This window comes from Struthio camelus, chromosome 22, assembly GCF_040807025.1.
Source record: "Struthio camelus isolate bStrCam1 chromosome 22, bStrCam1.hap1, whole genome shotgun sequence".
NCBI lineage: Eukaryota > Metazoa > Chordata > Aves > Struthioniformes > Struthionidae > Struthio > Struthio camelus.
Genome location: NC_090963.1, coordinates 1,629,558 through 1,653,065, shown reverse-complemented (window position 1 = coordinate 1,653,065; position 23,508 = coordinate 1,629,558). Strand labels below are relative to the sequence as shown.

Here is a 23,508-nt window from a genome sequence, read left to right as displayed (position 1 = left end):
ATGCTCTCCTCCAAGGCTTTGCAAACGGAAGTGTAGGCTGCGGATAACCGGTGTAAGGGCAGTGCAAAGAGGACTTATCTCCCCTCAGGTATCCGGTGCGGGGCATGGCTGGCCTTTGTTCTCCACAGCTGACACCAAAATCCTCGTGCGCGTGGCAGCCCCGAGACGCGCCCCGCGTACCTCTGAGAGAGCAACTCGCAGCCAAGACACGACTACCTCTCCGGGCTGCTCCGAGCCGTGGGGAAGGGATGCCTCCGGTTCCCTGGCAGTGTTAGCGTTAGCAGCTGGCCGTTTGCTCCCCGAGGCGGGGATGGGGATGACCCCCGCGCAGTTGCAGGACGTAGCCTCGGTGCGAGAGCTGTGCGTGAAGCGCTCAGAGCGCTCCCCTCCGGCCGGGGCACCGGCATCCCTGGGGCGCCCCGGGGCTGGAGCTGCCTGCTTCCCTAAGGCGGTCAGCACGCATGTCTTGTCCAACAGTTACGGCTTGTTGGAATGGAAACCTTGCTGCTTTTTGCTTAAGAAAGAAAAAGAAAGAAAAAGTTGGAAGACATTTTGAAGTGCTTGAAAAGAGGCCAGAGTTGGCGCGAATGCTGGCGCTCTCCCCGGGTGGACGAGACAGGCGCGGCTGACTCGGCGCTCGCTCCCCCACCCGGAGAGGGTCTGTACGGATGCCCGCACGAAAAGTTAAACAAGGCAATTCACCACTTCTCAGCCACTAGAAGGTGCCAGCAGAGAAAGCGGGATGTTGAAGTTCAGCCGAAGATCCATATATCGCGGGAAGCTACGGCTATGCAAAGCCGCCTGAGCCTGGATTTACTGCCTTGCTTAGTAGTTGGTGACGGTTTGAGGAAGTTGGGCTGATTGAAATGTTGCGCAGGCGGCACGGCAGGGCCGCGCTGACGGGCGCGAGACAGGTTTATTCCGTCTGCAGCGTGCCTGTTCGGGATTTACACCCGCAGCTGCTTAGCTGCGTATTTATTTGTTTTGGCCGTTAGATAAAAGGCCCGTGGAAAAGAATGGAAAATGCCCTGGAACACAATCGGAGCGAGCTCCAAGGAGCAGAGTAAATAAATACACCTGTATAGAGAGAGAGCGTGGGATGGCATGGAGCGCCGTAAAGCTTTTATTGCCGCAAGTGCCGGGCGACCACATTAAGTGCCACGAGTGAGTTATGCAGGTCTTTCCAGGCAAGCGGTAGTAAAAGCTTTACAGCCCCCCTCGCAGCAGCACCTCGCCTGTTGGTGCTCTTTGATTTGATCTCTTTATCCGCCGGGGGCGCGCGGTGCCGTGCGGCGGTGCCGCGGCGTGCCCAGCACCGCGGCAGGGCGCTGCGGGAGCCCTCGGCCCCCAGCCCGCTCCCGTTGCGGCAGGACGAGGCTTTGCTCTACCCCGAGAGAAAGCGGAGCCTCTTAATCCAGGCTTAGCGCTGCAGGGAGGCGGCTCGCTCCGCTGCGGACGGAGCAGCTCCGCCTGGCCCGAGGCCCGTGCGCGGGTGCCCTGGGCGCAGCCGTGGGCCTCGCGCGGCCGCGAGCGTGCCCGGCTGCACAGCTGGCTCCTGCCGCCGTTGGCTTGGTGCGTTTGGGAGCCTGGGAAGTGCTGCCGAAAGGGGAATTTGCAGCGGGAGGGGCGCTGGGAAGGGCAGTTTGCGGCTCCGCTTGAGGGGAGCCGGAGAGGGAAAGCTCTTCTCTCTGGGGCAGGGTGCGTGCCGTTTCCCTGGCTGTTGGGAAGGGGCCCATGGGCTGCGCTGGGGCAGCCACAGATGCAGCAGCTCGCCCCCGCTCTGCGATGGACTGCAGTGCGTTCCCAATTCATTAGTCGTTAATCACGGAGAACGGGCGCCGCTGGCTCCGGCGTGTCAAGCCGCGTCCCTGCGGCGGGCCGAGGGGCAGCCCAGCCCTGCCGCGGCCCCGCAGCCGCTCCCGGCTGCCCGGCGAGGCTCCGGGCTGCGGGCCGGCCCTGTCGGGGTGCGCGGGCGGCCGCCCCGGCCAGCGGACACCTTTGCCGCGAGCTGCGCGGGAAGCCAGCGACGCGCACGGTGTTGCGCCGAGCGGTTCTCTGCTAGGGGCTCCCGCGTCTAGGCAAGAGGGCATCTTATTTCTGCCGAGGGGACAATTGGCAGCCTGCTAATTTAATTATGGAGACTGCAGAAAGAGGATCTCATCTACCAGGTGCTGAGCCTTGTTAAGCTAATTGTCTCCCTCTCCCCGCTTTCTTCCCCCCCTCCCCCCCGACTTTGCCCGAGATGCTGCGGTTGCCTAATTAAGTTAGCAGAAAGATAATGGCTGGTTCTGAATCCAGTGCCTTTAAGAAAAGCATCAATCTAATGACTGCTTTTCCGTGAGCGGATAAGTGCTGAGGTGGGCTTTCCGGTGGGGTGTGCAGAGGGGCTGAGCGCCGCTTGCCCACCGGGCCGGGCCCGCTCTGTTCGGTGGGGCAGCGTTTCCCTGGCGTGCCCTTAGTTCAGCGCTTCTTTCCGGTGGGCAACGTTTTCCTGCCGCCATCCGCTCAGGGGCATCTTCCCCACTCTGCTGAACGCACTGGTGGCTGAAATAAAGGCCACATCGGTTTCTGGCCAGAGAAGGTCCCTTGGGTGATAGGGCCGTAGGTTTCTGAGCTGTTATCTTTATGGAAAACAGCATCGCTCCTCCCGCAAAGGCATGGGCTGCTCCGTGCCCTGTTGCGACGTGATGCTCTGAGAAACGGAGCCGGCGGACCGCGTTGCTCGCTGGGGCAGCGGGCGGGCACGGTGGCGCCACGAACGCCAGGCAGCTGCAGGGAGCAGGGGACGGGCACCGTTCCCCGAGCCCCAACTGTCCCCGGGAGGAAGGCTTTCCGTAGGCGACGCTTACAGCATGCTCTGCCTCTCCCCTTGGCAGTCCCTCCTCTGATCCAGCCCTTCGAGTTCCCGCCAGCCTCCATCGGGCAGCTCCTCTACATCCCCTGCGTGGTCTCCTCCGGGGACATGCCCATCCACATCACCTGGAGGAAGGACGGGCACGTCATCCTCTCCGGCTCTGGGGTCACCATCGAGAGCAAAGAGTTCATGAGCTCCCTGCAGATCTCCAGCGTCTCCCTCAAGCACAACGGCAACTACACGTGCATCGCCAGCAACGCCGCCGCCACGGTCAGCCGCGAGCGGCAGCTCATAGTGCGAGGTGAGCGCCCGAGGGGGAGCCGGGTCCCTGCCGCTGCCTGGGGCCGCGCTCGGCCTGGCGGGGCGGGCAGAGGTGGAGGCGTAACACGGCAGGGAGCGGAGAGAAGTTGGGAGGGAGGCTGAGGGCAGATAACGCTCTTCTGCAGCTGAGGGCTTGCCGGAGCAGCGCGGCGAGAGGGAGGGAGAGCCGGGGCCGCCACGTTCGCTTGCAAGAAGCGGGTGGGGTTCGCGCCGTAGTGACTGTCTTTTATCCCGAATAATGCAGTGCCTCCTCGTTTTGTGGTTCAACCCAACAACCAAGATGGCATCTATGGGAAAGCTGGGGTGCTGAACTGCTCCGTTGATGGGTACCCCCCTCCCAAAGTCATGTGGAAACACGCCAAAGGTAGGCGCCAGGCACGGCGGCGCGGCGGGCTGAGGGTCTGCTCGCGGGACAGGCGCGCGCGGGCTCTGCTTTGGGTCACGTAGCGCTTCGGCCCAGGGCCAGGGAGGCACCCAAGGGCCGTCCCCTCTCCTGGGGACCAGCGCCTCTCCGCCTTGGCTGCGCTCTCGTAGCTCTGCTTCTTTGCGTCTCCTCCTAGGAAGTGGGAACCCGCAGCAGTATCACCCCATACCCCTCACCGGCCGCATCCAGATCCTTCCCAACAGCTCCCTGCTCATTCGCCACGTGCTGGAGGAGGACATCGGCTACTACCTCTGCCAGGCCAGCAACGGCGTGGGGACAGACATCAGCAAGTCCATGTTTCTCACTGTGAAGAGTAAGTCGCAGGGCGGCGGAGGGCCGGGGACCTGCCCGCGGCCCGGCCGAAACGTCGGCAGCTCATCGCCGGCGCGCGGTGGGCCGTGCGGCAGCTCCCGCCGCCTGTCCGCAGCGGGGGCGTCGCGCGGCCGGCCCGCTCTGCCGGGCTCAGCGCCGCACGCCCCCGGCCAGCACCTGGCGAGGGGGGTCGCCTCTGCCCCTCCGGGGACCGGCCTCCCTTCCGCTCCTGAAAACGCTTTGTCCTTACCGAAACCAGGCCATCAATCTGCAGCCTTCAGGAGGGAAGGAAATAGCTTGGCGAATTTGACAGGGCCGGGCCGGGAAGTGCGGTTAGACACCTTGTTTGAACTGTGCTTATTATCGGATTCCTCTCCCGTTGCCGTCAGCAGAATACATAATCTGCAGCGCCTGCCTGCTTGTTCGGGTCGTTGCTGCCAGATTTGAACCGCAAAGGAGGCGGTGGGGGGGGAGGAGCAGTCGAGCCGCGCTCGGCCCTGCGGCGGGCGGCTCGCTGGTGTCGCCGCAGCGCGCTCCGTCTCGGCTCCTTGACGCTGCGGTCCCGAGCCGCCAGCCCTGCCCTGCGTGTCCTGAAGCCTCGGCCTGTGAAATATCGGAGCCGCCGCATCTTAAGGTTGGGAACGTCTTGTCTGGGGGCCGCCGTGCGTGCCCTCCGGCCGGGTTGCCTGGCGGGATGCTCGCTTCAGCCACGCTCAGGGCCAGGAAAGCTTTGGGGCCGCCGCTGGTGGCTTTCCGTGGCCCTAAAGCAGAGCGGGGCGAAGGCTGCCCGCGGCCGTCGGGGCGGCCGGGCCCTGGCTGGGGCGGCCCTCCTGGCAGCCCCGCGCCGCTCGGCCTCCTCCCCTGCCCATCTCCCCGCGCTCTTCCTCTTCCCCTCGCTGCCAGCTGGTTAATTTATCCCGCTGATTGAGGGGTTGCGAAGAGCGACTTCAAACGGCGTACTTCAATGAGGCGCAGGTACGGAGTCGAGGCGATGAATGCCGAGCGAGCGCGCTGAAGTCTCCGAGCCTGAGCTGCTGCCGTGTCCCTGCTCTCTGGTATAATTGCATCCCAGGACAGGGCGCTCGCTGACTTGAATAGCACATAACCTTATTATGCATGTGCGCCTGCCTTTCCTGGAGCCCTCGGCAGCCTTTGAAAAGGTTTGAATGAATAGGTAGACAAAGCGCCACAGCCAATTAAGCATTATATGGGGCTCTTTGTTTTGTTTCACTTTTTGATTTTTGTTTGTTTAGTGAAATGTCAGGCCAATTACAGTGAGATCAGTGCCGGCTTGCGTTTGCAGTCAGGCCAACGTGGACAGAGTTGAAGGGAAGTGAACGCGAGCCGGCGCGGGAGGTGCCGGCGGGGCAGAGGGCAGCAGCCCTCCAAGCGGCGCTGCGGGGAAGGGCCACGGCGCCCTGCAAGCCGGGCCAGGTCTGCACGCCGGCTTCCCAGACGCCGCGGCGATGGGCTCCGCGGCACTAGCCGAGACGGACAGGTAGCACGCCAGCCCACCGGTGCCGGGGCCGCGCGTTGGGTCCTGCCGGCCGGGTCGTGCCCGGGGCTCAGCCCTCGGCTCGCGCGGCAAAGCGGGGCTGCGGCGTTGCCATCTCAAAACGAAGGCAAAGGTGGCGCGCTGAGCTGGCCCGCCCCGAGCGCCGGCGCCTGCCTGGCCCCTGCCGGCGCTGCCGTGCTTTGGGAAGAACCTGGTTAGCATCGGGTGCCGCGTGCGGAGCGAAAGGAGGCGAGCGGAGGAAGCTGCTGCGGGGGGGACACGACGGTCCCCCCGGGGGGGCCGCGCGCGGGTGGGGAGAGCGCGCGCGCACGCGTGACAAATGGGATTTCGCACACGGCTGCACGCCTCGCTGGGCGGCGACGGCGCGAGCGAGGGGCCGAGAGGGTGCCGTGCCCGGGGCTGGGGCCGCGGGGCGGCGCGGCGGTGGGGGGAGAGGGGCGGCTGCCCGCGCGCCCCCGCCGTCCCGGCGCCCCGGGAAGCGGGGACGAGCTCGCTCGCCTGCTCCCGGAGCATAACTGATTGCTTCCGTGCAATTTGAATTAATCTCATGCTTCAGGTGAAAGTCAGCTAATCAGTGTAGAAAGGAAGGCGAAAGGGGTGCAATCACATTACCATGACAGAGGCAGCTCGGAGCCAGGCGGGGGGCGAGCGGGCGCCTTTGCTGCCCTCGCCGCGCAGCCGGGGAAGCGGCTCGACGCGCTGGGTGCTGACAGCCCCCTTTGTAGCAGCCTTATCCGCGCCCGGCGAGCGGCATCAGCCACTTGTCTGGGCCTTGTTAGCAGGGCTACGAGGCGGTGCCGCCGCGCGGCGAGGGCTGCGCGCCACCGCCAGCCGCGGCGGAGGGCGGCGGGAGCGCAGGGGAGCCGTGGCGGCGGCAGGCGACGGCTGCTGGCCGCCGCTCTCCCGGGAGCCGGCCGACGCAGGGACGTCGGTGTGCTTGCATCCGAGGCGCTGCTTTTAATCAAAGGCCAGCAAGCGCGTGGCAGCGAAGCGCGGTCTGCAGCGGAGCTCCTGTCCGGGGGCCGCCGCTCAGCCCGTCCTGCCCGCGGCTCGCCCTCGGCCCCGCGCCGGCCGAGCCTGCCCGCCGGCTCCTGCGCTCCGCTCGCGCGGGGCTGCCCGGCGGCGGGGTCCGCCCGGGGCTCTCGGAGGGCCGGCGGAGGCGCCCCTGCGGCCGCCCCAGCCTGCCGGGCGCCTGCCCTGCGCCCGCCGCCCGCCCGAGAGCAGCGCTTTCCTTAGCTGCTAATTGAATTACATTGCCACAGAAAGCCGAGAAGTCATAGCTCATTAGAGCCTCTTGTGTCCCATTATAACAGTGTGTGTTGCCTTTGCGGATTGCCATTACCATATATTACTGCGGGACTCAGCAGCGCTGTTTGTTTATGCATTGCATTTTTCCCCCGCTTGCCCAGGCTGCGCCCGTTGCCCCCCACCCTGCTTTTGCCGCCCGGCGCCCTGGGCACCGGCTGCGCGGGTGCCGCCCCGCGCGCTCGCCGGAGAAGGCGCCCCGCTGGCGGGCGCCGCGCTGCGAGAGGAGGGGCCGGCGCGGGGCGCGGAAGTTTCCGTGTCGCCGGCCGGGCTCCGGCTTCGGGAGAGGCAAACGCAGCCGGGGGGCCTTCCCCTTTTCCTGCTCTGCAGATTTGGGAGAGTATCGGCGGGTGGGGGGGGGAATCTCTCCATCTGCATCTGCAGTGCAAAGGCTGCCTGGCTGATGTGCCATCGCGCTCTACATTCTGCCCAGGTTTATGCGAGTGAATTATGCAAATCTGTGATGGAAAACATTCTTCCTCTCATCCCCGGGAGTGTAAAACCTTAGTCAATAATTCATACTCGCACGTCTCAGACTGGAGGCTTTCTCTTCATTACAGCCTGCGCTTGGTTATTTGTCTTTCACGTTTTATTGTCTATCCCGGTGTAATGCTATGCATTATAAAATTTATCTGCTTCATTATTTTATGATCCCGAGCTGTGTAAGGCAGCGGAACGATTGCGCTGCGGGCTGCGGTGCGCGCGCCCCCTCCCCGCCGCGGCCCGCTCAGCCCCCTCTCGCTGCCCGCAGTCCCGGCCATGATCACCTCCCATCCCAACACCACCATCGCCATCAAGGGCCAGGTGAAGGAGCTCAACTGCACCGCCCGGGGCGAGCGGCCCATCATTATCCGCTGGGAGAAGGGCGACACCGTCATCGACCCCGACCGCAACATGCGCTACGCTATCGCCACCAAGGACAACGGCGACGAGGTCATCTCCACCCTCAAGGTGAGCGGCAGAGCGCAGAGGCGGCGGTCCCGAGCGGGAGCCCGCTCGGAGGCCCGCGGACCCCGGAAGCTGCACGGGCTCCCAAGGGGGGGGCACGAAGGGGGCACAGAGGGGTGGCACAGCGCCCGCGGGAGGGCACGTCCGCAGCGGGGATGGTGCAGCCTGGTGCTGCCGGCTGGCCGTGCAGCCAAGGCGAACACCCTCGAATGGGGTAAAAGAGGCCCCCCCCCCCCACCCAAGACTCGGGGGGCTCCGGGGGGGTGGCGGGGGGGCTGCGTGCGCCCGCAGTGCCGGGAAGCCGAGGGGAACGAAGCCCGGCGTGGGGCTCACCCGCTGTGAAGCGGGGCAGGCGGGTGCGATGCGGCGCCGGCCGGCGGCCACGGAGGAGCTGCGCTCGCTTTGCTGCAGACCAAGTGCTAAAAACCAGCAAGCGGCCCCGTCCGGGGAGGCGCCGCTGCAGTCCTCCGTCGGCGCAAGGTCTGCCTGCGCCCAGTGCCGGCCCCCTGTGAGACGGGCTCCTGTTCTCGAGGCGGTTTTGCAGCGCTGGAGACTTGTCAGCCGGGGAGCTGAAGGGCTGGGGTCCTGCCCGGGCGGGCAGAGCTCCGCGCGGCGCCGGGAGGAGGCGAGGGCACGGCGCCGCGGCGCTCAGGGCCGCCGCCGCGGAGCCTTGCGGAGGGGAAGTTCCCGCTGTCGCAGCGGTAACCCGACTGAAGCGGCTTCTCTTCTCTCCCGGAAACATCCCTAGCTGAAGCCGGCCGACCGCGGCGACTCTGTCTTCTTTTCCTGCCACGCGATCAACTCGTACGGCGAGGACCGAGGCTTGATCCAGCTCACCGTCCAAGGTGGGAGGTGCCGAGCGCGCCGGCTCGCGCCAGCCCCTCGCCCTGCCGCGCCGCAGCCGGTGGCGGCCGAGGCGCCGGCCTTGGGGAGCCCGGGGCTGCTGGAGGCGCGGGCGGCGTCTCCTTACCTGCCCCGTCCTCCGCCAGAGCCCCCCGACCCGCCGGAGCTGGAGATCCGCGAGGTGAAAGCCCGGAGCATGAACCTGCGGTGGACCCAGCGGTTCGACGGCAACAGCATCATCACCGGCTTCGACATCGAGTACAAGAACAAGTCCGGTGGGTGGCGGCCGACCGCCGGCTCCCTCCCTGCCGCTGTCGCGTCTCCCGGCGGCCGCTGGGCGCCGCGGGCCGGGCCGGCCTCGGTCGCCCCGACGGCGAAGGCGGCTGGCGGGCCCCGGCCGTGGCCGGCGGGACGGCGCGGGGGCCGCTTAGGGTTGCGGCTGCAAAGCCGGCTGCGCCTGGCTGCATGGCTTTTAAAGGGAATATTCTGGCTCCCGCTTCCTTTGATGAAGAAAGGTTAGAGCGGCATTAATGAAATATGTTAATTTACGCTAGATGGGAGCATTTGAAAGGGAATATTAAAAGAGACAATATTTGCAAAAAGCCAAACTCGGAGCAGCACGGAAGGCAGGCGGGGGACGGCGCCCCTCTCTGCGGGGCCCGCGGGCCCCCCAGCCCTGCCCGGCGGTGCCCTGCCCCGGGGCTGAGCCTGGCGCCGGCCGCGGAGGAGAGCGGCCGAGCCGCGTGCCGATGGCCCTGCCGGGGCTGAGCCCGCGTGCAGGGACATCGCTCCCGGGGGCGCGCGGAGGAGCACGCTGCTCGGCGAGCCGCGGCGGCCGGCCTGGGCTTCGCGGAGCCGCCAGGGTCCTGACCCGCTTTTCCCACGCTACTGCTCTTTCCAGACTCGTGGGACTTTAAGCAGTCTACGCGCAACATCTCCCCGACCATCAACCAGGCGAACATCGTGGACCTCCACCCGGCCTCGGTCTACAGCATCCGCATGTACTCCTTCAACAAGATTGGGCGCAGCGAGCCCAGCAAGGAGCTCACCATCAGCACGGAGGAAGCAGGTGCCTCGCGCGGCTCGCTGTGCGCTGGGGCGCCGGGGAGGTGGCCGGGCTCCGGCGGCAGGGCAGAGGGGCCAGGGCACGGCACTCAGGTTTGAGTTTTCCCCTGCATCCCGCTTTTTTGTTTTCCCGGATGTGAAGTTGGCTGCAGCAGAGCTGCCCCGAGAGCCCGAGCACTTTTCCGATTTGGGGGGGGGGAGGCGGGGGGGGTGGTCCTTCTCCGGCGCTTCTCAACGCGGTCTTTTGGGTCTGTTTCACCACAGCTCCCGACGGGCCCCCCATGGATGTCACCCTGCAGCCGATGACATCCCAGAGCATCCAGGTGACCTGGAAGGTGAGCAGGGCCGGGTGGCGCGGGAGCAGGGTGTCGTGGGACCGGGACTGTCGTCAGAGTTAGGATGGCCGAGAAAAATCGACTCGACAAAATGAAAGCTTGGAGGCTGGGTGTGCAACTCGGCTGCATCACATGGGGTCCTTATTAATCATGTTTTATAACAAGCTCATTATCTCGTAGGTTATCTGTGGGGGGCACAGGGAAAGAGAGGATAAATATGTAAAAACCAAGGCACTTGGCTGCAAACTGTTCAGCAAATATCAATAAAATTTAGACTCAGCGTTATTTTTCAGAAGGTGCGTAATGAAAAATAAAATTGATTATAAAGTTAGGACCTCAGAACGAACTGGCAAGCCAATAAATTTGGGGTCCCAGCTTCTCCCCCTCCCCTCCCCTTAAGCGCTGAAAAACAGATTAATGAAAAATAAGATTCACTTGAAAGATAAGTCACTTCGTTTTAGGAGTATTTCGGCGAGATGGAGCGCTCTGGCTTTATAACATAAATTTGCAATCAGCCTTATTGATTTCTTAATGCTTCAGAGAAATATCGTTACGATCGATTTCAGCCCGGCCGCGCGCATTTTTAAGGCTGGCAGCCTGCTCTGCGACCGAGCAGCGCGGGCCGGTGGGAAGCCTTGGCGGCCGCGCTGACGCTGCGCCCTGCTGCCTCCCCCTTCCCCAGGCCCCGAGGAAGGAGCTGCAGAACGGCGTCATTCGCGGCTACCAGATCGGGTACCGCGAGAACAGCCCGGGCAGCAACGGGCAGTACAGCATCGTGGAGATGAAGGCCACCGGCGACAGCGAGGTCTACACGCTGGACAACCTGAAGAAGTTCGCCCAGTACGGGGTGGTGGTGCAGGCGTTCAACCGCGCGGGGACGGGGCCGTCCTCCAGCGAGATCAACGCCACCACCCTGGAGGACGGTGAGCCTGCCCGGCCCCGGCCAGCGGGTTCGGCGCGCCCGGGCGGTGGGGTGGCACCAGCGGAGCGCCCGCTGCCGTCTCCAGGCGGAGGTCCCGGGGGCGCGGGAGCGCCGGCTCGCCCTCCCGGCAGCCCCTGCCGGCCCCGAGGGCCTGGAGCGGCGCGGGCGGCTGCCGGCCCGGCTCTGCGCCGCCGGCGAGAGAGCGCCGGCCGCCCCGGAGTCCTTTTAGAGGCAACAACCACAAAGTTTTGCGCCGCCTTTGCTCGGCAGTTTTTCTTACTTAATTAAGGCTCTTGTTAGCCTGTCAAACCGTGAGCGGTTCCTGGCTGTATTAGCGCTCCTCCTGGGGTATTCAGGGGCCCCTGTTTTAGCAATAGTGTCTTTTCCCTAATTATATTACCTTCATTTTGTTCAAACGGACTATCTGTATTAGTTTATTACACGCAGTCCCTAATTACATGGTGCTTATATTTTTACACCTAAGTAATATGAAACAATAATCATTTTCAAGGAGCGTCGTTACGGTGATGTATTACCATTTAAATGCTCGTAAAAATTAGAGTTACCTCTTCTGGGGCAGTGGGATCTAATTACCTCGCATCCAGCCAGCTCTCCCGCTCTGCCCTCGCCGGGAAGCGCGGCGCCTGCCCTGACGGCCTGCCGCGGCCCCGGGGAGCGGGCAGGCGCGGCGCCCCGCTCCCGCTGACCGGCCCCCGGCCCTCTGCTCCTCCTCAGTTCCCAGCCAGCCCCCCGAGAACGTGCGGGCCATCTCCATCACGTCGGACGTGGCGGTCATCTCCTGGTCAGAGCCGCCACGCAGCACCCTCAACGGCGTGCTCAAGGGCTACCGGGTCATCTTCTGGTCCCTCTACATGGACGGAGGTGGGTGCTCCTGGCTCCTTGCCCGGCCGGGGCGGGCGGGCAGCGGGCTCGGCAGGCTGACGGTCCCCTCTGCTTGCAGAGTGGGGGGAGATGCAGAACATCACGACGACGCGGGAGCGCGTGGAGCTGCGGGGCATGGAGAAGTTCACCAACTACAGCGTCCAGGTGCTGGCCTACACCCAGGCCGGCGACGGCGTCCGCAGCAGCGTGCTCTACATCCAGACCAAGGAGGACAGTAAGTGGCAGCGCCAGCCCTGTGCCCACAGCGGGGACCGGCCACCGCGGTCCCTCTCATCCCGTGCCGGGCGCCTCGGGGAGCTGCTGGCGCTGAGCACCACCTCACCGGGCTGTTCAGGGTGCCGTGGCCACCTCTGATCGGCGCGCTCAAAGCCTCCCCGGCATCTGCACCGTGCAGTCGCAGCCAGAGGAGCGCGGGTGCCTCGGAGGGGTTATGCGTCTCTATAAAAACCCCTCGCAAGGAGCGCAGCGGCCGAGCCAGCGCCTCCGCGCTCAGCCCGCCGGCTTGGCTGCCTGCACGGCGGCGGCCGGGCCGGGGCAGGCGAGGAGGGAGCCGGTGCGCGCCGCTGCCATTTCCTCTGACCCTGATTGATAAAGCAGTAGCACGTGTTAATTAGCAGTAAGACGAGTGAGCGTTGCCATCAGCAATGAGTAAAGGAAGGCGGCTCGGCAGCCCCCGGAGCGGGCGGCCGGGCTTCTCCTGCCTTCCCTGCTCCTTGCGCAGCCGGAGGAAGACCTCCCTTCCCTGGCAGAGCTGCCCTGCCGCCAGGGCCTCGCGCGCGGGGCCGGCAGGGCCGGGAAGCAGCCCCGCGCGGGGGTCTCCTGCTGCTGCGCCTTGCCCTCGGCGGCTGCCCCGGGCTGCGCCCGCGGGAGCGGGGCTTTGCCCCGGGGACTGGGCTCCCGCCCCGCGGCCGCCAGCCGGCCCCGCTCCCGAGGGTCTCCGGACAAACGTATGCTCTTGGGCTGATTAGCCCGACAGACGCGCTGTAGTCCCGGCGCGGAGCAGCAAAGGGCCAGCGTGCGCGCCCGGCCGCCGGCTGTCCTCGTGCCCAGCGGAGCCGCCTCGGCCGGCCGAGCCCCGGCACCGGGCTGCCTTGCCGTCCCCTGCTCCGCGGGCGCCTCGCCCCGGCCAGGGGCAGGAAGGGCGGCCGTGGCTGCTGCAGCCTTGGCGTGCAGCTACAGGCAGGGCATTTCCCTTTTTTCTGTTTAAGTGCAGATATTTAAATATTTACACCCCCTGGCTGCCCTGCTTGAATGCCATTAGCTCGGTTCCAGAGCATTTCCCAGGCGCCCGCTGTCCTCGGGCTGCGAAGAGGCGGTGGGCCGCCGTCCCCAGGTGCTGGGGAGGTGCAGCGCGGGGATATGCCGGGCGGGCACGTTAGTGGATTAGGAGATACACGGGGGCAGCGCTGGAAGGCGGGGAGGCCGTGCAAGCCGCCGTCCGTGCGGGCCCTCGGGACGCTTCCCGCCACCGGCGCTGCAGCGCTCTCCCCTGCGCAGTTCCAGGGCCCCCGGCCGGCATCAAGGCCGTCCCGTCTTCAGCCAGCAGCGTGGTGGTGTCGTGGCTGCCGCCGGCGAAGCCCAACGGCATCATCCGGAAGTACACCATCTTCTGCTCCAGCCCCGGCTCCGGGCAGCCGGTAAGGGGGGGGGGGGCGTGGGGAAGGGGCCGGCGCGGTGCGCGTGGCCGCGCTCGGAGCGCGGCGGCGGCACGACCCACGGCTGCGCGTAGACCCGCCGGCTAGTGCCTTCCTCTGGCCTCTGCCCCACTCGGCACGCCTTGCGGAAGAGGGGACGCGCAAGACGTTTTCCTTGCTGGCAGCCGACCCGAAGTAAAACAGGACTGAAACCCGGCCCCGTCCCTGCTTCGCGAGGGAGAGGCTGATGGGAGGGCTGCAGACTAGTGCTTATCAAAAGCTCCTTCGCAAACTCATTTCACTATCGGAGCCGCTGGTTTCCAGGGCAACATAATCTTTTCATCAAAGCAACTGGTAAAACCGCTGGGATCCGATATTGTTTTCTTGGCATCTTGTCAAAACTGTCATTTGGTTAAAAAAAAAAAAAAAATTATGCGTACGATGCACTAGTCATATAGGTGCCTGCTTGTGGGGTCCGTTTCCATCCGTGGCCCCGGCCAGGGTGCGCGTTGGAAGACGGCGCCCGCGCGGCGAGCTGGGCAGCGCCGCGCACGCCACGCATCCGTCGCGCCGAGCCGTAGCGCCCTCGCTCCGTGGGCAGCCCCGCGGGCGCTGCGCCCGGCTCCCTGGCGCGCGCCTTGGGCCGGCTGCCGCGGGAGGCGAGGGCAGGCCGGGGGAGCGTGAGTTCCCTGGAACACACCGTGCCGCCGCAGCCATCTGCTCCTCCGGCTCCGGCCCCGTCTCCCTGGAGAAATTACGACACCCGCCGGTTTGCGCTGGCATTGAGAGGCGCCGACCGGCGCTGCGGGGAGCAGGAGCCAAGCAAACCGGTCCCGCCGGCGGGCCGTCCTTGCGCAGAGCAGGGCGATGGGGAGCTTAGCAGCGGCAAGGCGGCCGGAGGCGCCGGGGCAGGCGGCACCGGCGCGGGGACGCCGCGGCCCCTGGCCGGCCCGCATGCGGTTCCCCGCGGCGAGCTCGGGCGCCGTCGGCGTGCGGGGGCCGGGGCGCCGGGGGCTAACCGGGGCCGGCCTCCCCCCGCGCAGGCTCCCAGCGAGTACGAGACCAGCCCCGACCAGCTCTTCTACCGCATCGCCCACCTGAACCGCGGGCAGCAGTACATGCTGTGGGTGGCCGCCGTCACCTCCGCCGGCCGCGGCAACATCAGCGAGAAGGTCACCATCGAGCCTGCCGGGAAAGGTACGGCGGCGGGCTGGCGGAGGGGCTGCGGGGACGGGGACGGCCAGGGCCGTGCAGCTCTGCCCGGAGCGGGGCAGGCGCTCGGCTGCGTCCCGGCGCCGGTGCCCCGGCTGCCCCTTGCCTTCCTGTGGCTGCTCCGTAGCAGCTTGCGCCGGGGACGAAGCGTGCCCGGGGCGCAAGAGGCTGACGTCCTCCTCCTCCTCCTCCTCCTCCTCCTCCCCCAAAGCCCCAGCCAAGATCATCTCCTTCGGCGGCACCGTCACCACGCCGTGGATGAAGGACGTGAGGCTGCCGTGCAACTCCGTCGGCGAGCCGGTCCCTGCCATCAAGTGGACGAAGGACAGGTGAGGAGGGCCGGGGGCTGCCCGGCGGGGCGGGGAGCAGCGGCCGGCCGCGCCGGGCACGCGGGCAGCCTCGCACGCGGCTGACGCGCCCTGGGCCTCCGCTCTGCCCGGCAGCGAGGACACCGCCATCCCCGTGACGGTGGACGGGCACCGCCTGATCCAGGCCAACGGCACGCTGGTGCTGCGCTCGGTGAAAGCCGAGGACTCGGGCTACTACACCTGCACCGCCACCAACACCTGGGGCTTCGACACCATCATCATCAACCTGCTGGTGCAAGGTGAGGGCCGGCCCCTGGCCGGGCTCTGCCAGCGGGGCGGTTTCGGCGGCAGCCCGGCCAGGGGCTCCGGGGGGAGGCTCCGCCGGCAGCGCGGCGCGTGACACGGGCGCTGCGCTCTCCCCCAGTGCCCCCGGACCAGCCCCGCCTGACGGTGTCCAAGACCTCGGCGTCCTCCATCACGCTGGCCTGGATTCCCGGGGACAACGGCGGCAGCTCCATCCGAGGTAGGGCACGCGCTGAGGTCGCTGGCGAAGGGCACGCCGGTAATTGCTCGCGTGCCGGCGGCCAGGGCCAGCCCCGGTGGCCGCGCTGTGTCTCCTGGTGCCGGCGGAGCGCTGAGCCTGGCGGAGGACGATTTGTCCCCCCGGCGCCCCCCCGTCCCCAGCAGGCCGGGGGCTGCGCGCGGGCGCTGGGACCCTCCTGGCTTTGCAGAGCCTCCTTTCGGCGCTGATTCAGCTAATGAATTATACGTGGAAGCAGCTGCACTCCGAGGGGGGGTGGCGAGAGGGGAAGGAGCCCTCGCTTACAATTAATTAAAAGCATGAAAGTAATTACAAGCAAATCTCCCCAGCCAGCAGCCTTTCACTCCAACGGACTCTGTTGATAAATTTGGTTATAATTGGATTAGAAATATTAAAAACATGCAGCAGGTACAAAATAAATAAAGAAGTGGCAGCGGGTGCCCGGGCGGCTGGGCGTGGGGCGGCCGGGGGCCGTGCGGGCCACGCGCCCACCTTGCACGGCGGCTTTGCAACGCGGCGCTGCCCTCGGCTCACGGCGCCCCTCCGAGGCGGGCAAGCCTGGCCTGGCCGGCTGGTTCTGCTTGAGACCTGGCAAAAGAAAAGGCAAAAATCGCCAAAGCCGTCAATGTAATGTTAAAGTTGAGGGTGTGTTGGGTTTTTTTGGTTTTTTTTTTTTTTTTGCATAGACAAAAAAGGGTCAAAACCAGTCAAAGTTGCGGTTCCCGCAGCAGCAGGGTCGCTCCCGTCACGTGCACGCTCGAAGGCACGGTGCGCGGCTGCCCTGGGCGTCGCGCCGCCTCGGCCGAGCCCGGGCGCCTGCGGGCAGCCTCGCGAGCCCTTCTTTGGCCCGTTGCTGATGGCGGCGTAAGGGGTTTGCTCATCCAGGACGCGGCGCGCAGCCCAACGCGCGTGCTCACGCGAAGGGCGGCGGCGGCGGCGTGCAATGGCAGCAGCAGCTTCCCCGGGGAGCCAGTTAATGCTGCCGGTCCCTTTACAGCCCCGGCACTAGTCAAGCACGGTTCAACCTCCCCGATTTGGAGGCAAAACCCAGGGAACGGGCGGCAGGCTGCTGCAGGTGGGGCGCGCGCCCGGGCGCCCGCCGCGGGGAAGGCAAGGCCACCTCGAGCCAGGGTCGCCCTGCGCCCGCCGCGCCAGCCCCGGTTTAACGCTCTCCGACTGGAGGGCTCCCTGCGCCCCTTGCGGGCAGGGAGCCGGTTTACTAGCGCAGGCTGCGTGGCACTGGGAAATCGGGGGGCGGGAGGGTGCGGGCACGCGCCGGCGTTCACCCCGTCTGCGCGGCCGCCGCCGCCGCCCCGCAGGCTTCGTGCTGCAGTACTCCGTGGACAACAGCGAGGAGTGGAAGGACGTGTTCATCAGCTCCTCCGAGCGCTCCTTCAAGCTGGACAGCCTCAAGTGCGGCACCTGGTACAAGGTGAAGCTGGCGGCCAAGAACAGCGTGGGGGCTGGCCGCATCAGCGAGATCATCGAGGCCAAGACCCACGGCAGAGGTGAGCCCGCCGCCCGGGAGCCGAGCCGCGGCCGCACGGGCCCCACGGCCGCGCCGAGCGGGGACGCCGGCCCCCGGCCCGGGCCCAGCCGTCCCCGCCAGCTGCTCCTCTCCCGCAGAGCCCTCCTTCAGCAAGGACCAGCACCTCTTCACCCACATCAACTCGACGCACGCCAGGCTGAACCTGCAGGGCTGGAGCAGCGGGGGCTGCCCCATCACCGCCATCGTCCTGGAGTACCGGCCCAAGGGCAACTGGGGGTGGCAGAGCCTGCGGACCAACAGCTCCAGCGAGGTCTTCCTGACGGAGCTGCGCGAGGCCACGTGGTACGAGCTCCGCATGAAGGCCTGCAACAGCGCCGGCTGCGGCAACGAGACGGCGCAGTTCGCCACGCTGGACTACGACGGCAGTGAGTGCGGGGGGACGGGGCGGGCTGCCGCCGAGCCGCCCGGCCGCCGGCGAGGGGCTCACCGCCCGCGCTCTGCCCTAGGCACCATCCCGCCTATCAAGTCCGCCCAGGGAGAGGGCGACGACGTGAAGAAGCTCTTCACCATCGCCTGCCCCGTGATCCTGGCCACGCTCGGCATGGCCCTCCTCTTCATCATCCGCAAGAAGAGGAAGGAGAAGCGGCTGAAGAGGCTGCGAGGTGAGCCGGGCGCTCGGCTGGGCTCGGAGCACCGCGCCGGGGACCGGCCCGCCGCCGCTGCTCGCCCTGCCCGGCCCTCTGCTGCCCCGTTAGGCCCCACATCTCGCGCTCAAAAAGCTTCCCTCCTTTCTCTCTCTTTTGCGCAGATGCCAAGAGCTTGGCGGAAATGCTGATCAGGTGGGTCCCCGCCGCAGCCCGTTGGCGGCAGGTTGCACGAGCTGGGCTTGGCGGCCGAAGGGCTTGCTGTCAGCCCCGGTGCCAGCCCCACCGCGAAGGAGGCGACGGAGGGGTGCATCAGCCTCCTCGCGGCAGGGCTGCTTTTGGGCAGCTCCGCATGCCCGAGGGGGGCGGGAGGCCGGTCCTGGCGCCTGCAGGAGCTCGTCTGGGCCAGAGCCCACCGCAGGCGCTCAGCCGCGGCGCTGGGGGGCCTGGCTCTGGCAGGGAGGGGGGCTGGCTGCAAGCCCCAGCCCGCGGGAGGCCTGAGCCGCAGGGGCTTGTCCAGCAATCGCAGGCGCTGTGTCCTCTCCTACCTTGCAGCAAGAATAACCGAAGCTTTGACACGCCGGTGAAGGGTCCCCCGCAGGGCCCCCGCCTGCACATCGACATCCCTCGTGTGCAGCTCCTCATCGAGGACAAGGAGGGCATTAAACAGCTGGGTAAGCGCGGCGCCCTCCCCGCAGCACCCCGACCCCGGGCACAGCAGCAGCGGGCTGGGGAAGGGACGCGAGCCCGAGCCTGCCCCCCTGCAGGCCCTGAGAGGGGACAGACACGGGCCGAGGTGGCCCCAGGGTGTCCCCTCCCTCCCACGTGGGCAGAGCAGGGCCCCTGGGTCCGGCTGGGCGACTTGCTCCCCTTGCATCGGTGCCGGCCATCGTGGCAGCATCCCTCCGCTCTTCCCTGGGCGCAGCCTGCCGCGGCCCGGACGTGGGCCCTCGGCCAGGCCGCTCCCGCCCCGCCGTGCCCAGAGCAGCGCTGGGGGCTCCCTGCGGTGGGGAAGCCGGGGTGCAGGGAGCTCACCCTTTGGCGAGCTGGGCAAGGGCTAGCGGGTACCTGCAGCAAACCCCCGGGCGGAGGCGAGGTCTAAGCTCCAGCGTCTCTCCCCAGGGGACGACAAAGCTACGATCCCGGTGACGGACACCGAGTTCAGCCAGGCCGTGAACCCCCAGAGCTTCTGCACGGGCGTCTCGCTGCACCACCCCGCTCTGATCCAGAACACGGGGCCCCTCATCGACATGTCGGACATCCGCCCCGGCACCAGTAAGTCGCTGTGGCAGGAGGCGCAGTGCTGGAGAGTGACGCGGGGGCTCTGGGACCAAACCGATTTGACTTTGTCTCGGCCCCTCCCCGCCACAGACCCGGTGTCAAGGAAGAGCGTGAAGTCCGCGCACAGCACCCGCAACAGGTACTCCAGCCAGTGGACCCTCACCAAGTGCCAGGCGTCCACCCCAGCGCGCACCCTCACCTCTGACTGGAGGACCGTGGGCTCCCAGCACGGGATCACAGTCACGGAGAGCGACAGCTACAGCGCCAGCCTCTCTCAGGACACAGGTCAGCCAGCGCCGCCCGGCCGGCGGGTTACGGCCGAGCCCGCGGGGCTGCAGCCAGCCCCCGCCGCCGTACTCGGCTCCTGCCTTTGCTGTACAGCTTGTCGCTACCTGGGACGTGCCAGCGTTAGGCACGCGAGTTTATTTTGAGCAACCACCAGAATACACGAGGATCCCAGAATCCGAGTTCACTGTCAGGGTATTTAACAGTCCATTATTTAACCACTGCTTCTTGTGGTTGCGTTAACATTCGTGATCCAATTTCTGTAGAAGATCGTTAGTAATACACTAAAACAGACACACGTATCTGTCCTCTGGTGCAAATTGTCACCCTTCCCATGCACCTCCATGGCGAGTGGGCGGTGGTGAGGTTTCTTCCGCTTTGGGCTTGGGGCCGCTCAGGGTTATTGGGCATGCTTCAGCCCTGCACTTGTCCCCGGGGTGTGCTTTCCTGTCCTAGCGGTCCATGGCTTAGCTGTGATCATTCACGTTGGCTAGTTCCCTGTATACTGTATGATTTCCTTTGGGGAGCAGAACCGCCCTGTTGTACAAACCTAAGCGAAAACTGAGCTAGAACAAGTTATAAGCAGTAATACAGCTAAAACAAGCTCAGACCCACAGGACCTGACCTTTTGCGGGATTTTTGCTGTTACAGCACACACAGGACAAACAGCAGCCACCGGATCTGGAATAAGCTGCAGGTGCAGCAAAAGTTTATTATATAATTTTTGCAATTACAGCTAAAATCAAGTTTAAAAGGGTTCAAGGCCAGGCAAGGCCTGGTACAGCTAAGTACTGTTTTTGAAGCCTAAGGCCTAACACTACTACTGACAACACTGATTTACCTGCGCCATAGGCTTATACCATCTCTGCAAAGTCTGCTGCAAGCTCCTGGTCCCCCTCCCTGGGGGCTGCTCCATGGGTCTTGCAGTGTCTGAGCAGAGGCGGTCTGTGCCCAGGCTTGGGGCACAGCAGTGTGTGCACGCCAGCTGCGATACCCTAGACGTTTTGACCGCTAGGACGAGGTGAAAAGCAGCATTTCCAGGGCAGGGGAAATTCTGAGGTTTGGACCTGTCCTTCCTCCACAGACAAAGGGCGGAACAGCATGGTGTCGACAGAAAGCGCATCCTCCACCTACGAGGAGCTGGCCCGAGCCTATGAACACGCCAAGCTGGAGGAGCAGCTTCAGCACGCCAAGTTTGAGATCACCGAGTGCTTCATCTCCGATAGCTCCTCAGACCAGATGACCACTGGAACGAACGAGAACGCCGACAGCATGACGTCCATGAGTACCCCCTCCGAGCCCGGCATCTGCCGCTTCACAGCCTCTCCGCCCAAGCCCCAGGACAGCGACCGAGGCAAGAACGTGGCCGTGCCCATCCCGCACAGAGCAAACAAGAGTAAGTGTGGCTGCAAGGCCTGGTGCTGGGCGCGTCCAACCATATATCTGGGGCAGGGGGGAGATGATGTCTGACCCCTCTAGCTAAGATATCAAGGGGGAGCCAGCACTACAAGCAGTCCTTGCTTTTCCTCCGTCCCATAGATGGAGAGGAATTTGTCTCCCGAGGGGAATCCATGTTCCTGGCACATGTAAATACAGGTGTGGAGCAGAAACTCCTCTGTTCCTCTTATGGAAGCAGTGATTTAAAGCTAGCCACCACCATACCGCTGCGTTAACCAAAAGCCTTCAGGCACTGTGCGTGCTTGAACCTCTCACTGCCTCTCAGCTGGTTAGAAATGCTCGATCGCGTTAACTGCAATGAGGTGAGCGTGCAAAGGAGCGGGCCGGTCCTGCCCGGGCTCTGCACTGCAGATGTTAAGTTAGCAACGGCACCTGAGATCAGCGTTGTTGCACGGCCGTAGAAAGCACCTGTCTGGGTGTGGAGGTCTCCACCCTCGGGGGCACCAGGCCTCTCTTGCTACCCGCTCTCCCTCCCTGCTCAGTCCTGGAGCAGCCAAACGTCAGGAAGGTGCACCCGTCAGCAAGCGTGAAGCGCGAGACCCAGACCGGCCCTTCACACTACCTTTATTGCAGATGATGACACCCAACTGAGGCTCCTGCCAAGGAGCAGTATTTAAGGCTCTGATCGGTCTTGGAGAGCTGCCACCACTAAAAACACACAGGGATGACCCCAGAGGGGCTGTAATGAAGCCAGGAAATAATTCTCTTGTTTTGTGATTCCTTGCAGATAGTCTCCCCATTACCAGGCAGGCAGAGCGGCCGTGTACGCCGTATGTTAGGTATTTCCCTTTCGTAGCGTCAGGTCTCATTCATCTTCAGAGAGACGAGTATCAAAGAGCGGGGAGCGCTCCTCTCTTGACCTGCCAGGGAAGCAACAAAGGCAGAGCCAGTTCCCTGGGCTGCAAGCACAGTTCACTTCACTTTGTAGAGAGGAGGGCAGCAAAGAACAGCGGGAAAACAGGCGTCGGCTCTCCCACCCGCACGGGGTCGCGCCCTTGCTTCCAGCAACCAGCTCCCAACTAATCTCCGAGCGTCTCCGACACCTCACCCGGGTCTGCTTTCCCCCACAGGCGACTACTGCAACCTCCCGCTGTACGTGAAATCGGAAGCCTTCTTCCGCAAGCCAGACATGCACGACCCGTGCCCCGTGGTGCCGCCCCGGGAAGCCTCCATCCGAAACCTCGCCAGGGCCTACCACACGCAAGCGAGGCACACGACGCTAGAGGCCGGCAGCAAGCCCGCCGGGCTGCCTCCCCCGGCCTCCTCCGCAACGACGTTACCTCAAAGGACTCTCACGATGCCCGGCCCAACCAGCGCCGCCGCCGCCGCTGCGCCCGCCGCCGCTGCTCCTGCCCCCGCCAGCGCCGAGCCCGCCGCCAGCGCCGAGCCGCGCATGCCCACGCACACCAAAATGGGAGGCTCGAGGGACTCGCTACTAGAAATGAGCACATCCGGTATAGGAAGGTCTCAAAAACAAGGGGCTGGAGCATATTCCAAATCCTACACTCTTGTGTAGGACACTAGAAAACAAACACAACGAACTCCGCTGGTTTCCTGCGCTATTTATATTTAAATAACAGAAACTCTTGTACATAATGAACTCTTTTGTATAAATGAAACTATTTTCTTCTTCTCCAAACAGAAAAAGAAACCAGGGCACAAAGAATTTGATGTTACAGATTTAAAAATATAATATATATGTAAACATATATATATATATTTCACATCATTTTGAAAGGGGCACAAGGAAAGACTCAGCGACTCTTTTTCCCTGATGTTGTCGGTGGTTTTGAAAAAGGAACGTCTCGAAGACATTGCATGCTATTTTACTGTTCTGAAAACAACAGGAGTTGCTTCAATTTGCAAATGCTTATGTGTTAATACCTTTTTCTATGAAAAAAAACCCAGCGCTGTGTGCAATAAAGGTTATGTTTATACGTGGGTGCTTCTTAAATGAAGAGACCAACAGCTGGTGCAGGGGACGGGGGGAGGACGTCATGGGAGGAAGGGCAGGAGAGGGCACGGGGCGCCGGGGCAAGGCGCAGCGCGCTGGCCCGCTCCGGCACCTCCCCGCAGGCACCCCGGGGACGCCGGCCGAGCGCGGCAACTCGGCGCGTGGCTCGCGCTGGGCGCGACGAACCGCAGCACAGCAGAGCGGGCTGAGCGGGGCGAAGCGCGCACGGCTGGCCCGGGTCGCAGCCGAGCAGCGCAGCACCGTCCGGCGCGGCGCGGCTCAGCCCAGCTCGCCTCGGTTGCGGTGCGGCACAGCAGGGTGTCCGGTGACTCCAGCAAAGTGCAGCGAATCATGGCAAAGCTCCACCAGGTTGTAAAGTCCAGCACGCTCCCCCACCTCGGTTCCTCTTTTTCTCCCCAGTTACAGCAATTAACCTCTGAAGAAATGCATTAAACCCTTCCCCTTCCTGCACGCACAACTGCTAATGAGAACAAGCCCAGCTAACGCTGGGCAGCGCCTGTCACCAACACCCCCCGAGCCGGCAACCTTCCTTCCCTTTCCCTGCTTCCCAGGCAGGGATCACCTTCCAGAGGAGGTTCGGCTGCTATTTAAGGTCTAATCAAGTACATATGTTTCCTTATTTCCTCCAATTTCCTAGCTAATATTTCCAACTGTTCACCACTTCTCAAGCCATGCTTGGTACCCACTGGCTCCATCTCTTCCTTACAGTAACCAGATAAGCTTTCCATTTTAACTCACATTAGCAGTTGTAACATTTACGTATAACTTTTTTTTTTTTTTTAAAATCACTGTTCTTTTTCAACTCTTGAAAGAAGCACTGCTTTACTACATCAGTTACAATCACTTGTTATACAGCATTACCTTTCCTTAATACCTCTCCTAGATTTTGTTTTAACTGAACAAACAAGTCAATTACAGGCAAAGAACATAGTG

At 64.3% G+C, this 23,508-nt stretch overlaps 1 protein-coding gene across 4 annotated transcripts in view; it reads left to right on the top strand.

Moving 5' to 3' along the window:
- DSCAML1 (DS cell adhesion molecule like 1) overlaps positions 1 to 22,537 on the top strand; it is a 113,224-nt gene extending 90,687 nt beyond the window's left edge. For 3 of the 4 annotated variants that reach the window (XM_068916432.1, XM_068916434.1, XM_068916435.1), the window contains 24 exons: positions 2,877 to 3,155; positions 3,420 to 3,539; positions 3,736 to 3,912; positions 7,484 to 7,683; positions 8,429 to 8,525; positions 8,670 to 8,798; positions 9,425 to 9,592; positions 9,853 to 9,923; positions 10,606 to 10,846; positions 11,581 to 11,727; positions 11,807 to 11,962; positions 13,246 to 13,385; positions 14,426 to 14,579; positions 14,806 to 14,923; positions 15,038 to 15,201; positions 15,327 to 15,425; positions 16,763 to 16,951; positions 17,070 to 17,357; positions 17,439 to 17,594; positions 17,741 to 18,250; positions 18,699 to 18,851; positions 18,948 to 19,142; positions 20,227 to 20,538; positions 21,671 to 22,537. In XM_068916432.1, coding sequence (XP_068772533.1) covers positions 2,877 to 3,155; positions 3,420 to 3,539; positions 3,736 to 3,912; positions 7,484 to 7,683; positions 8,429 to 8,525; positions 8,670 to 8,798; positions 9,425 to 9,592; positions 9,853 to 9,923; positions 10,606 to 10,846; positions 11,581 to 11,727; positions 11,807 to 11,962; positions 13,246 to 13,385; positions 14,426 to 14,579; positions 14,806 to 14,923; positions 15,038 to 15,201; positions 15,327 to 15,425; positions 16,763 to 16,951; positions 17,070 to 17,357; positions 17,439 to 17,594; positions 17,741 to 18,250; positions 18,699 to 18,851; positions 18,948 to 19,142; positions 20,227 to 20,538; positions 21,671 to 22,116 — 4,709 coding nt within the window. In that variant the 3' untranslated portion in view covers positions 22,117 to 22,537. The remainder of the gene's footprint in view (positions 1 to 2,876; positions 3,156 to 3,419; positions 3,540 to 3,735; positions 3,913 to 7,483; positions 7,684 to 8,428; positions 8,526 to 8,669; positions 8,799 to 9,424; positions 9,593 to 9,852; positions 9,924 to 10,605; positions 10,847 to 11,580; positions 11,728 to 11,806; positions 11,963 to 13,245; positions 13,386 to 14,425; positions 14,580 to 14,805; positions 14,924 to 15,037; positions 15,202 to 15,326; positions 15,426 to 16,762; positions 16,952 to 17,069; positions 17,358 to 17,438; positions 17,595 to 17,740; positions 18,251 to 18,698; positions 18,852 to 18,947; positions 19,143 to 20,226; positions 20,539 to 21,670) is intronic. The other variant, XM_068916433.1, reaches the window with a different exon arrangement.
- The last annotated feature ends 971 nt before the right edge of the window (positions 22,538 to 23,508 follow it).